The sequence below is a fragment of the Nakaseomyces bracarensis genome, assembly GCF_045282275.1.
Source record: "Nakaseomyces bracarensis strain CBM3 chromosome Unknown Scaff2_0, whole genome shotgun sequence".
Classification (NCBI taxonomy): Eukaryota; Fungi; Ascomycota; class Saccharomycetes; order Saccharomycetales; family Saccharomycetaceae; genus Nakaseomyces; species Nakaseomyces bracarensis.
In genome coordinates, this window is record NW_027263961.1 from 178,749 (window position 1) to 191,953 (window position 13,205).

The 13,205-nt window shown below is 37.1% G+C and overlaps 8 protein-coding genes across 8 annotated transcripts; 6 read left to right on the top strand and 2 right to left on the bottom strand.

Moving 5' to 3' along the window:
* Positions 1–592: 592 nt before the first annotated feature.
* Positions 593–1,945, top strand: MSN1 (Msn1p; the record flags this gene model as incomplete). Its single annotated transcript, XM_071050371.1, has 1 exon — positions 593–1,945. The coding sequence occupies one exon, from the start codon at positions 593–595 to the stop codon at positions 1,943–1,945; it is 1,353 nt and encodes a 450-aa protein (XP_070908617.1).
* A 1,046-nt stretch (positions 1,946–2,991) lies between these two features.
* Positions 2,992–4,428, top strand: PAP2 (non-canonical poly(A) polymerase PAP2; the record flags this gene model as incomplete). Its single annotated transcript, XM_071050372.1, has 1 exon — positions 2,992–4,428. The coding sequence occupies one exon, from the start codon at positions 2,992–2,994 to the stop codon at positions 4,426–4,428; it is 1,437 nt and encodes a 478-aa protein (XP_070908618.1).
* Positions 4,429–4,586: 158 nt separating this feature from the next.
* On the bottom strand, positions 4,587–5,141 carry PTH4 (Pth4p; the record flags this gene model as incomplete). Its single annotated transcript, XM_071050373.1, has 1 exon — positions 4,587–5,141. The coding sequence occupies one exon, from the start codon at positions 5,139–5,141 to the stop codon at positions 4,587–4,589; it is 555 nt and encodes a 184-aa protein (XP_070908619.1).
* A 460-nt stretch (positions 5,142–5,601) lies between these two features.
* Positions 5,602–7,521, top strand: RNJ42_00204 (Serine/threonine-protein kinase CLA4; the record flags this gene model as incomplete). The annotated part of the gene is made up of 1 exon (XM_071050374.1): positions 5,602–7,521. One exon carries the CDS (start codon positions 5,602–5,604, stop codon positions 7,519–7,521), a length of 1,920 nt encoding a protein of 639 aa, XP_070908620.1.
* A 99-nt stretch (positions 7,522–7,620) lies between these two features.
* Positions 7,621–8,220, bottom strand: MDY2 (Mdy2p; the record flags this gene model as incomplete). The annotated part of the gene is made up of 1 exon (XM_071050375.1): positions 7,621–8,220. The coding sequence occupies one exon, from the start codon at positions 8,218–8,220 to the stop codon at positions 7,621–7,623; it is 600 nt and encodes a 199-aa protein (XP_070908621.1).
* A 244-nt stretch (positions 8,221–8,464) lies between these two features.
* SHR5 (Shr5p) lies at positions 8,465–9,328 on the top strand (the record flags this gene model as incomplete). Its single annotated transcript, XM_071050376.1, has 1 exon — positions 8,465–9,328. One exon carries the CDS (start codon positions 8,465–8,467, stop codon positions 9,326–9,328), a length of 864 nt encoding a protein of 287 aa, XP_070908622.1.
* Positions 9,329–10,470: 1,142 nt separating this feature from the next.
* On the top strand, positions 10,471–11,292 carry PCL1 (Pcl1p; the record flags this gene model as incomplete). Its single annotated transcript, XM_071050377.1, has 1 exon — positions 10,471–11,292. One exon carries the CDS (start codon positions 10,471–10,473, stop codon positions 11,290–11,292), a length of 822 nt encoding a protein of 273 aa, XP_070908623.1.
* A 1,035-nt stretch (positions 11,293–12,327) lies between these two features.
* ZEO1 (Zeo1p) lies at positions 12,328–12,636 on the top strand (the record flags this gene model as incomplete). The annotated part of the gene is made up of 1 exon (XM_071050378.1): positions 12,328–12,636. One exon carries the CDS (start codon positions 12,328–12,330, stop codon positions 12,634–12,636), a length of 309 nt encoding a protein of 102 aa, XP_070908624.1.
* Between the last annotated feature and the right edge of the window lie 569 nt (positions 12,637–13,205).

Here is a 13,205-nt window from a genome sequence, read left to right on the forward strand (position 1 = left end):
TACTACGAGTTCTAATACTACTACAAGTAGCGGTGTTTTGACAGCTCATTGGACCACAGTTTGTTTTTTTTTTGGTGTGTTAGGCTTCCCCCTCTCTTTCTCTCTCTCTGTCTTTCTTTCTTCTTGCAAAGGACATTAGCTAAAGGGTTTTCCTTAGTGTTGGTGTTCAGTTTATATGATATTTCCTTAATTGCAAATATCAATAATACTTCGATTTTTTTGTAAGAGAGAAATGATTTGCGCTTTTTTTTTTGCTTCCCAACGTTGATCGTTTTTTTCTTTGTTTTGATTGATTTTGATTTCAATTACATTACATTAGAATTATACAATATACTTAATTATAAAGAGGAAATAGGACTTTGTTACCACCCTATTTTTGTTATTTCAAAGGGGTTTTTTTTTCTTTTATTTGGAAATAAACAAAAAAAAGGTTCTTTCCAAGTTGATGGAGAGAATACTGAAAAATTACTGAAAGAAAAAATATTTGATATATTAATCGGATCTTCTTTTTTTTATAATAATTTATTGCTTTGAAAACGCCGTCGATTCCCATTCTAATAATACAATTTAAGAAATTTTTAGCGAAGAGAAAATGAATAGGGAAGGTATTAGTGGTCCTGGAGGTACTATTATTACACATGATTCGGCGAATGCTGCGAGTAGTACTTCTAATAATGGTAATAGTACGAATACGAATATGGCGAACGGGAGTAACAATATGAATGATGACCTGGTGTTTCTCACGAGGGTGAATGACATCGAGCGGAGGATGATGATGTTCGAGAATATGTTCCATGCGTTGAGCAGCAGGCTCGATCACCATTTCAAGAAGTACGATGTGCTGGTGACGACGCAGCAGCAGCAGATATCAGAGCTTAACGCTGTGATATCAACACTGCTCAATGATCAGTATAGACACGCGGAGTTCGTGAGGGACAAGCTGTCTCACTCGCTGCACGGTATCTCGTCTACCTCTATATCACTGAACGGTATCTCGAACCAGAGTAGTGATAGGAGTAACGGATTTAACAACGGATCCGGCACCAGTCAGAATAGCGGGACACCGAACGCGAATAGCAGCACTATCACAGGCACAAATAACGGCAACACCAGTTCGGGTAATCTGAACGGTAGCGGCAGTGCCAATGTAGCGAACAGTGCCAACGTCACTCATACTATACTCGACGATATCCTGAACGAACACGGGCTGCAGAGTAAGAAATTCACAAATAATCGCGACGGTAACGATATTAGTACCGGTAAGGACGCCTCGGGAGGGGACGCCAACAAAGCACAGCACGGCAGCAGAGACTCAATCTCGCTGAAGAAAACTAAATTCATACATCATAGGCAGTACAACGATGTATCGGACGGTGACTCGGTAATACCGTACACTAACCCTTACGTCGACCAACAAAGCCAACAGCAGAATACTCTGACTTCTAACATCCTGTTCAATGAGCACGGCACTACTAATAATACTCAGAACCAAGTATCCAACAACGCAAATCAAGTAAATGGGCAAGGCGGTCAAAGAGAGGATGGCAACACCGGCTCCCCCGTGAACCGTAAATCATTCTCCTCGAAACGTGGTCCTAAAAAGAAAAAAGTCATGTACCATAAACCATTCCAATTCATTAAATCCCCACACTCCGTCATGGAGATATGGAAGGAGTATACTGAGGGTATTGACGGCCAGCCGTCTATCCGTGATATGGAAACCCTGTACCAGACCGGCTGGAGGCGTGACGCAGCTGTTAATAAGAGGTACTCTAGAAGGAAAGTTCTATGGAAAGCGATCGAAACAGGTCTTTCGAGAGGCTACACCCTGGACTACATTATTGACCTGTTAGAAAACTATAGAATTATAGATCCTGAAAAGAATACTAAACAACCTATCGGTTGGTTATGTCAAGTTAACAACATCCCAGATTTACTGAAATAATTGCTGTTGTTGTCGTTGTCTCTTCTGTCCGTAGAAAGAAAAAAAATTCATCATAGACACTTAAAATTAAGAAGCCCCTTCTGTTTATTACATTCATCTCAAATCGAACTTGTAATAAAAACAATTTTTTTTTTGGAATTATAAATACGAAAGAAATGATTAAAAAATAAAATTAGAATAAAAAAAGACCAAAGAATGAATTAAATTAAGAAAGAAAAAAAGGACAAAAACATGACACCGTAATGAGAAAGTTGTATTATTTTAAAAGGAAAATATAAATCAATTATATTTTTTACGTTACTGTTTATTATTTCTAAAAAGGGTGGAAATAATGTTGTTGTTTTTTTTGTTGTTTTTTGTTTTTTATGAAATAAATTTGTACTATTTCCTCTTAACATTTCAAATCTTCCCCATCCTCTACATCCCCATTAATATTTGATCTTCCCAGTATCCTTTCCTCGTATTTGTTTTGTTGTTATTTTATTTTATTTTATTTTATTCTATTCTACTCTATTTTATTTCATTATTATTTTCCAATTATGACTTTTTGTTTGTTTTTTTATGTTTTCACTTTGCAGTAAACTTGAAAGTGGGAAAGAAATTTAAACAACAGATCCATCCAAGAAAGGTAAAGAATACATTATAACCTTTGATATCTCGAAATCAAAGTCATAAAAAGCAAGTATGTACTATTTTTTTTTTAGTTTTTTTTTTTTTTTTCTTTTTAGTTTTCCAAAGAAAAAGAATATCAATTAAAAAAAAAGAAGGAAAGTAAAAAAATAAAGACCAAGCTTATTTAGTTTATATTCCAGTTTTATACAGATTCTCTTTAAAAAAAAAAATAATTTAAAATGTATTAACATTATTTTGAAATTTTATCAAGCTCATTCATCTCATCGCATTTTCTTGATTTTGAAATTTTTTCCAGTGGAGCCCGAAAGCACTGAAAAAAAAAATTGACTTAGTTCCAGGTATTGACTTAATTCTATAAAGTATTGACTTATAAGTTATAGAGAAGGTATACGTAACAACTACGCTTAACGAAAATGTCGGAAGTTAAAGAAGCAATGACTGAAGCGAAGGAAGTGCCTATAGTTGAAATTAGCAGTGATAGCGAAGGGTTTGATGAGTATGATGGGCATAATGATAATCCTGTTCCCGAACTACACGGTCGGATAGATAAGAATGATGACTTTATTGCGTTTTCTGAGAGTTCTGAGGATGAGCAGAAGAAAGAGGTAGAAGAGGAGAAGGCTAAGGAGGAGGCAAAGGCTCAGGAAGAGGAGCGTGAGATTACTACTGATTATCCATGGACCATCGGCAGAGATTACTCTAAGGAAAGAGAGCTTGCTGATTGGCTTAACTATGAGATTGCAGACTTCATAGCGTATATATCGCCTAGTAAAGAAGAGATTGAGATGAGAAACCGGACTATAGGGAGAGTGAGAGATGCTATTCAGGAGCTGTGGCCGGATGCAGACTTGCATGTTTTCGGGTCGTATGCCACGGATTTATATCTACCGGGCTCAGATATTGATTGTGTGGTGAATAGTAAAGAAGGTGATAAGCAGACGAGGAATAACCTGTACAAGTTAGCAAACTTCCTGAAAAAGAAGGAAATAGCTACTGATATTGAAGTAGTAGCCAAGGCCAGAGTACCCATTATCAAGTTTGTTGAAGTAGAATCCCGTACGCACTTAGATATATCGTTTGAAAGATTGAACGGTCTAGAAGCCGCTAAACTTATTAGAGATTGGCTGAAGAGCACGCCTGGTTTGAGAGAGCTGGTACTCGTTGTAAAACAATTCTTACACTCTAGAAGATTGAACAATGTTCACTCAGGTGGTCTGGGAGGTTTCAGTATCATTTGTTTAGTGTATGCATTCCTTCATTTACATCCAAGAATAATATCGGCAGAAATTGACCCATTAGAGAATCTCGGTGTTTTGCTAATTGAATTCTTTGAGTTATATGGTAAGAACTTCGGCTATGACGATGTAGCTATCGGGGTGAGTAATGGTACTCCATTTTATATGTCTAAGAGGTCGTGGAGGTCTCTAGAACAGAACCGTGGGTCCTTTAATCTTGCAATTCAGGACCCTGGTGATGAGAATAATAATATAAGTAGAGGGTCCTTTAATCTAAGAGACATTAAAAAGGCGTTTGCTGGTGCATTTGATCTACTCACGAATAGGTGTTTTGAGCTTAATACTATGAGTTTTAAAGAGAGATTTGGTAAGAGTATTCTGGGGAATGCTGTCAAATATCGTGGTAAAAAGAGAGATTTTAATGATGAAAGAGGGCTTGTCCAGAACAAAGCCATTGCAGAGAATGAGACATACCATAAGAAAAAGCGTGGTATTATCATGCATGGAGAAGTAGAACAAACGAGTAATAAGAGAACCCGGGAAGAAGATAACAACGCCAATACGAAAAGACAGAAGCAGGAAGAAACTGATGAAGAGGATGACTACCACCCTTAGATATTATTCAGAGACTTTTTTTACATTTATACAATGTTATACTTTGTATTATTACATATATAAAAAAAGATGTTTATAGAAAGTGCATTTTTACTTACGACATAAATCCCGAGAATATATTTTAATTATTTAGTTGGTGAATAGGAATTATTTAGATTCTAATAGTCAAAGGAAGGTTTCCTTCTGCTCTCCTTTTTCTTGGAGTCCTTCTTCTTTTCATTCAGACGGCCCTCATTAGAACGCTTCTTGATATTCTTCCATCGAGCAAGAGTCTCCTGGGATTCAATACCAGGGAACTTACACTCCGAGATCTCCCGTACAAGCTTCTCCATACATAGAGCTTTGTTCTTCTCACGAGACCTTGTCTCGTCAGAACGCAACACTAATGTGTCGCTAACAGGGAAGTAGTATTTCGAATGCCTCCCAGTAGGAGTCGTGGCACTGTACACCCCTAGAGAACACCGACCGGTGGCCAGAAGATTACGTATCTCTACAGGGAACCAAGAACACCGTGTGAATTTATCAATCGTAGCAGTACATTTAGTGCTGACTTTGTTAACATTCTGTCCACCAGGACCACTAGCACGGTCATACCGTACCGAAAAGAGCCCCAGAGGTACATCTCTCGCCCGTAACCGCTGGACCCACTCACGAGTCCCACGAAACGGATCCACAGTACTGTATCTGCGAAAGAACATCCCCTCTCTGATCATATAAAACCCTCTTTTGTGTGTCTAGCTCCTTAATGCCCTATCAACAATATGCACAATTTTGAAAATTCGTGTTTTTTTGGCAGAGCGAAGGCCTAATCAGGTAAAATCTTTGATCCAAATGTAAACAAAGAATGGTTTCTTAATTTAGATTTGTGAATTACAAGATTGATCTCACATCAGCTCCTTTTTTTATAGTTATTTTTATATTCTTTAGCTACTTTTAGATATATTTCTTTTTCAAATTCAAAATTATTTCGATATAATTCTTTTGCTGCTAATTCTTCGTCACTTCTTGTTAAGGGGAGGTGGTCGTTGGGCATATATATTAAATATATACCAATTCAAAGGGAAAAAAAAGCTTTATTTTAATTGATTCTAGATTAGATCCTCTTGGATACATTGGAACTTTTTTCTTTAGAGATAAAAATAATATACCTAAAGTAACCAATCATATTATTAGATGCTCAAATACGTGCATTCTAAAGACATCAGGAGCAGGTCTCCGAGAAGAGAAGGTTGGGTTTCCTATAAGGAAGATGGGCTGTTTTCTATTCTCTGGCAGAAACGGTATATGGTATTAAATGACTACTATATAGAATTCTACAAGAATGAGGTGTCTGACATCCCGCTCGTGACGATCCCACTGACTAACGTTGTATGTGTCAGTTTGAACAAAATGAAGACGTATTGCTTGGAGATAGTTAAAGTTACCAACAGGAATGGTGCTGTTAACTCCTCTTCAACGTCGCTATCCACAATGGGTGTTCAGAAGAGTGTATTTATATCTTTGAAATCGGAACAGGAACTTCATGGGTGGGTTGATATAATATTCTCGAAATGTCCTCTTCTCAGTGGTGTTTCATCGCCAACCAATTTTATACATAATGTGCATGTTGGGTTTGAATCGGACACAGGGAATTTCGTTGGTATGCCAACTGAATGGGAACATATTTTAAAGCATTCTCAGTTATCTGAGAAAGAGTTCCAAAAGGATACCAAAACTGTCATGAATGTGCTGAAGTTTTATCAGGAATACAACAGTGGAAAGGTTAGTACGACCATAACTAAGCAAAACACTCTGCCACGGAGGTCTAATTCAATGAAAAGAGCAAAAAGCATATTGAAACCAAGCTCTTTGGTTAACCGCAGAAGCTCTTTAAAGAAAGAGTCAAGACAGCAGGATCAACTGTCAGCTCAAAAACTAATACCAAAGAGAAAGGCACCCGTGGTACCTGAATCAAATCAAGAGTTTAGAAGAGGAGACGGTGGACATAATTATACTAATAATGAGGGGAAAGCGCTATGTACCAGTAATAAGGAAAATAACGCTAATGAAGATGATGAATATTTCATTAATACCAACACAGCATTTACAAATGGTCATAAAATAAGGACTAGAGATAGTATTAATGGTAAAAGTAATATCACAAAAGATAGACCAATTGTGAGTAAGATACACAGCGAAAAAAGTCGATCATGCATGGATCTATTCAAAGGACTAGTGAAAGTTGATAATATTAACAATTATTATATGATAAATGAAGAGATCGGTCGTGGTGTAAGTGGTACTGTCTTCAAATCAGAAACTATTTGTAATATATCTCAGAATAATCACGTTGCAGTAAAAAGAATCGATCTTTCAAAACAGCCCAAAGTGGAATTAATAGCAAGAGAAATACAGGTGATGAAACAGTATAAGAATAAAAATATCGTGAACTACATTGACGGTTATTTGATTAACGGAAATGAACTTTGGGTTGTAATGGAATTTATGCAGGGAGGGTCCCTTACTTCTATTATTGATTTTTGTCATCAGAGGAAAACGCAATGTCCTGTAATGCCGGAATCACAAATAGCATATTTAGTCCGTGAAGTTTCCCAGGGGCTTAAGTTTTTGCATGATATGTCCATTATCCATAGGGATATCAAATCGGATAATATAATGTTAGATGCTAATGGGGCTGTTAAATTAACAGATTTCGGATTCTGTGCGAAAATGTCTAATGATAGTGATAAACGTGACACTATAGTTGGTACTCCTTATTGGATGGCACCAGAAATTATAAAGAAGAAAAGTTATGACACGAAAGTAGACATTTGGTCTCTAGGTATCATGATTATCGAGATGTTAGAAGGTGAACCACCTTATATTAATGAGGACCCTCTTAGAGCATTATATCTCATTGCTAGTAATGGTTCACCTAGGTTGAAAGATGCTGACAGTGTCAGTGTAGTCCTTAAGAGGCTTCTCGGAATATGCCTTGTCGTAGAGGTTCAATATCGTGCATCAGCAGCAGAGATAACTGAACATAAGTTCATTGAAAAGGCATGTCCTGTTGAAGAGATTATTGAACTGGTACAGGAATCAAAAACTATATAGACTAGTTTAAATTGTTGGCTTATTTATTTTATTTCTCTAGCGTTCATGTAATCTATTCGCATTCTATTTATCTAAGTTTTGTATTTGTTATTCTATTATTCAGTCTAGCAGCTCTTGTTGATCCTTGGCTAATTCGTATCCCTTTTGCAGTTGCTGGAACATGGCATTGGCCTCTACACCATTGCGTATCTTTTGTTTCAAAAGAGCCTGTATATCATCCCATGGGACAGAAGCTGCCTCAGTTGCAGGTGGTGTGGTGTTATTAGCTGCCACTACTGGTTCATCAGCTTCCTTAGCGATCATTACTGTCACAGCAGCATCAGAAACACCCAAATCAGCAAGAACAACGTTGTCATGCAGGACTTTCCCTTTCAACAATAATTTGATAGACTCAACATGGCGACAGTGACCCTCCTGTACAATTCTTTGCTTCACTGTAAATACAGTTGCACTACCACTGAACTTCTCAGTAAGTGTGAACTTTGGGGGTCTCACACTCTTCAATGTCAACTCCACTTCTGAACCTACAGCACGCTTAGCCACTCTAGTAGGATCGTATTTGTATTTCAATGCCGGCAAAGCAACACCAATGGATTGAACCTCGTTCAAGGGTTTCTGGTAGTTAGGACTGTACTTTGGCTCATTTAAAGTGGCCAAAGTCAGGTATTTCGTCACGAATTGGTACTCTGGAGTGTTCATTTAAGTCTACAAGTTCTCTGGCTATGGATTTCAACGATGTAATGGGTGTATGGTTAGTATTGATATCCTCCATTAACATCCTAAAAGCTTTGAAATCCTTTTTTGTGCTTATAAGCAGCGACAGGGCGAAATTTTCGAAAACTTCCAAAAATTTAAAGATCAACAAGTTAACATTTAGCATAACATAGGACAACTGCTATAAGAGAAGGATAATAAACAGTACCAAAAGGAGAAAGCTTACATAATGGATAATACGTCGACGGTTTTGGATGGTATGGTCAGTACCTTAAACAGTGGGACGCTTTCGAAGCAGCCCACGGATCTGTACACTGATCTGTACACGGATATGGAAGATGATAATGATAACAGGTATACACACGATGCCGATGTCATTCCAGAGGAAGACCTTGATGCCACGGAGGAGGTTAGTATTGATGAGAAAGTGAAGAAAGATAAGCCGGTGTTTTTCAACTACCATGAGAGTTCTGAAACGTACTACGCTGAGATCGATGAGCCTGAGCATCTGCGTGAACACGATGATAACAGCAGCCTATGCATTACTCATTTCATGAATGTATATGCACCACCGGGATCTGCAAGATTTAATGAGACTCGTCTCGTTAGGGTGCCTAGGCGGTTCGATATAGGTAATAAGTGGCACCCTATGTTCAGTGACCTGCTTCCGGGCCACGAGCCCGGCGCTATGGTGAACCACACTGACGGTACAAGGTTTGTAGCCCGAGGTATAACCCGCGACGGCCAAGTTTACGGTTTCTCCAGTGTCTCGCCATTGTCACAGTACTTGGACGAGCGACAATATGGTGAGATAGTGACTCGCATTAATGCATATCTGATGCAAACTTACTCAGCCTTCGGTCTGTACAATATCCTAAACTTTATTCTGGAGCTGCTGACTCTAGGTCTGTGGAGCTACGTGACGAAATACGTAAATAGAGGCCTGCACACGGATCCTATGAAAGAACTCGACAACTACATAACAGAACTCAATCAGTCCCCATTATTTACCAAGAACAGTATTAAATTGATTAACCCACGGGAAACAGGGTTTTTATCTTTGGACTTTGAAATACCAAAACCCATGAAGTGATTTACCTTATTAGGAATTAATGGATTTTTGAAAAGACAATATAACCTTTTTTATTTTTTGAAAAAATTCTTCTTTCTCTGTTCTTACAATAATGAACACATCATCCTAAGATTAATCATAATGCGGATTATAGTGATCTTAGTTTTATTTTACCCTTTAGAGGCATTCAAGTTGAACTCTCGATAAGCAATTATACGGGTTCCTATCCCCCCCACCGCGAAACGCCAAAGAATTTCCCATTTGCAACTTCCTTCTGCCTACGCCCCTACGCCCCTACGTCCCTCTCTGTCTACGCCCCCTCCCTCTAATTTCCTTCCGCTCTCTCTGTGAAGAGTGAAGGGCCTCTCACCGTAGAGCCTCCTCCGCGTAGACGTCTCTGCCTAGAGCCCTTCGCGTAGACAGAAAAGCCTTTAGCAGCCTTCTTTTTCGTTGTTTTTTTTCCTGTCTACGATTTATTTCTCGCTTCGTGCTACTGCCTACTGCCTTTCTAGGCTCCCTACTGTCTTTCTAGGCTGCCTACTGCTATGGTAAGAGCTTGTCCACTGCAAAAGGGCTTGTTAAGGGCTGCAGTAAGTGGCTGCTGTAAGTTGCTCCTGCGTAGGCGTACATTTGGCGTAGCAAGGTGTTTGTAAGAGAGGTACAGCTATCAGAGAAGAGTGTACTGTAATGTAATACAGTGAATTTTTACCTGAATAAAAAAGTGGGCGTAACAATACACCAAATGTTATCACGAAAATTCCCATTAATAGTTTAATTTTTCCTGGCTGGGGAAATACGTTTTGCCAAAATGACGTTTCTTCCATTGATAGAAAAACTTTTGGTGTTTCCCTCTTTGATTCAATGATTCATTAACTGAAAAAAGATGTATTTTAAGAATAAACCAGGAACACGAAAAATATAACTAATGCTTAGAATGAAGAAAACTTAAGGTTTCTCTTTCTTTGACATTGTTATTAATTGATTTTGGCGTAAGAGAATATGGAAGATGAATGATATATAATAGATGAACTATTTCATCTTTTTTTATTATAATACTTCAACTTCAATTAATCTCTTGTCAATACTATCTAATATAAAATAATTAATCATAAAAAAAAAACCATTATAACCCCCCCAACACAAGACAATAATAAAAATAAACAATGAGTGATTATAAGAAAGCTTTGAAAGTTCTAATGAAATCACCAGTCACTGATGATATCATTAGATTTTTGACTAACACTACCTTAAAAGTTCTTCCACAGAGCAACTACCCTTCTCCACCAGGCTCTCCAAACTCAAAACATAGCAAGGAACACATGCCAAGTTTAATGACTTTCATCTCAAGACTTGTGAGATACACAAACGTATACACTCCAACTCTGTTGGCTACCGTGTGCTATTTGAACAAATTGAAGAGAATTTTGCCAAAGGATGCTACTGGTCTACCATCTACCATTCACCGTTTGTTCTTAGCTTGTTTGATTCTAAGTTCCAAATACCACAACGACTCCTCTCCAAAGAACGTCCATTGGGCTCGTTACACCGATGGTCTTTTCTCTCTAGAAGATATTAATCTAATGGAAAGACAATTGCTACAGTTGCTAAACTGGGATATCAGAGTCACAGAAGAGGACCTAATCCTAGACCTAAGGACTCTAATAGAGCCAATTAGAGAGGACCTACAAAGATCTTACATGCAAAGAAAGAGAGTTCACTCCAACCACAGCATAAACAGCAATGTTTCCATGCAAAAGGCAGCATGCGCAGGCGCATACAACAACATGAAATACAACTACAATTATAACTATAACTCTAACTACTACAAAAACAACTATAACGCCAATAACGCCTCAACTTATCAAGGATATGTCCCAATTAAGGAACTATATCACCAGAGAAACACAAGTGTTTCTTCTAACCTAAGTTCAACTTCCACGTTGGTAGATAGGTTCTCTCCAGCACAATTACAACAATACATTTAAAAAAAAAAGTACACTCAAAATCAAAAGTAAACGATTTATTTATGCATCTCTTTTCAATTCTCATCATTTCATTTCAATCTCTTACGCGTTTTTTTACAAAAAGGATACCAAGTTTATTTTTCCATTTAGTTCACAAATTATAGATATATATTTTTATAGACATTCAAGATTTTTTAAGACATATTCAATCAATTCATTCAATTCATTCAATAGTTTTCACTACCCTTAGTTTTCTTTTGTCATGAAGACGAACAAGTATTCGGTTCGGTATCAACCATTATTTGTTTTGTTAATATCTATTTTTGGTAAGAATAGAACCAAAAAAAGAAATAAAATCAGTATTGGCAGTTTTGGTCTACGCATGTACAAGTAGGACCGGACCTTCAATTTTGGTGATGGTGGTATCACTTGATCGCTTTGAATATCGCATAGATACAGTGCAACTTCTTAACCCAAAGCCTATTTTTCTTTTTTCAATGCTATTTTGCCGTTTTATTGTGTTTTTTTTTTCATTTTGCGTTCCCACTTTATCTCCGAACTGTCGTTGTAAGGTGGAAATACGTAGAACTTTATTGATTATGACGGTTGGTCCATCTTAACACTTCTTTCTTCTACTTATTATTCTTGGTGTTGTGTTCTTCTTAGAGCTTCTCTCCGGTAAGACCTTGTATAGCTATAGGAATCCATTAGAGATGCAATGTTATATTAACTTTGTTTATTTTCTTATATGATAACTAGACCACTCGGATGCAGTGTATGGAGTTTGCTGTTCCATAATAGAAAAAAGAAAGAAAGTTAGTAGTTAGCTTATCTCTTCGATGCCCTTCTTCTAACATTGGGTGATATTCCAGCAACGTCACAAAAAAACAAACCAGTATTCCAAATATATATATAACACCAGAAATAAACTCTCTTTCTTTTCAATTCCTTTTTTGTTTATTTCTTGGATATATTATATAATTCTTGCCTGCTTTTTGTACATAAAATATATACACAATAAACATATACATAAAAACATATATAAAAAATAGAAACATGTCTGCTGAAGAATTAGGTAAGAAGGTCGATGAGACTATGGAATCCGTTGCTGCTAAGGTAGAGGACGTCAAGGACGCTGTTAAGGAAACCAAGGAAAACTCTGTTGAAAAGGTTGAGGAAACTAAGGAAAAGGCTGAAGAAAAGGCTACTGAGGCTAAGAAGGAAGTAGCTGAGAAGGCCGAGGAAACCAAGAAGGAAGTTGAGAAGATCGGTACCAAGGATGAGACCAAGAAGGAATCCAAGAAGGATGAGATTAAGAACTTCTTCTCTAAGTTCACCAAGAAGATGACTTCTTTCTTCAACTAAGAAATTCCTATTCTCTTTTTTTTTTTTATTCTATCTAACACAAAATCATTTTGCTATAAAACTCTATACTAATAACTAATAATTAATTTAATAATAATACTACCAAAAATTTAATAATTAAACCAAAGTGTTTAAGAAGGCATTTGCTTATCATATTGAACTTCGTAGTTTAACATAGGTGGGAATGTAGCTTTCTTTGTTCCCACTAACAAAAAAAAAAAATAATTTTCGCAAGAAGTCGGAAAAAGATGAGCGGTACGAGAATCGAACCCGTGTCTCCACCTTGGAAGGGTGGAATGATAACCACTACACTAACCGCCCGTTTGTGTTGTATGCTTATGTTGCTAAAATCTTGCTCTGGTGTTATGAATTAAGATTTAATGCCAATATTATACGATGAATATCCTAAAATTATTTAGATATTAGCTTTTGATATGAAACAGTATTACCTGTTGTACCACTGTTAGAAAATAACCTAGCAAAATTCTCTTTTACAATTTGTTTCACTATGGATGAATATTGTACATTTATTGAGTGAAGAGCTGCACCAACTTATTGTACAACTGACA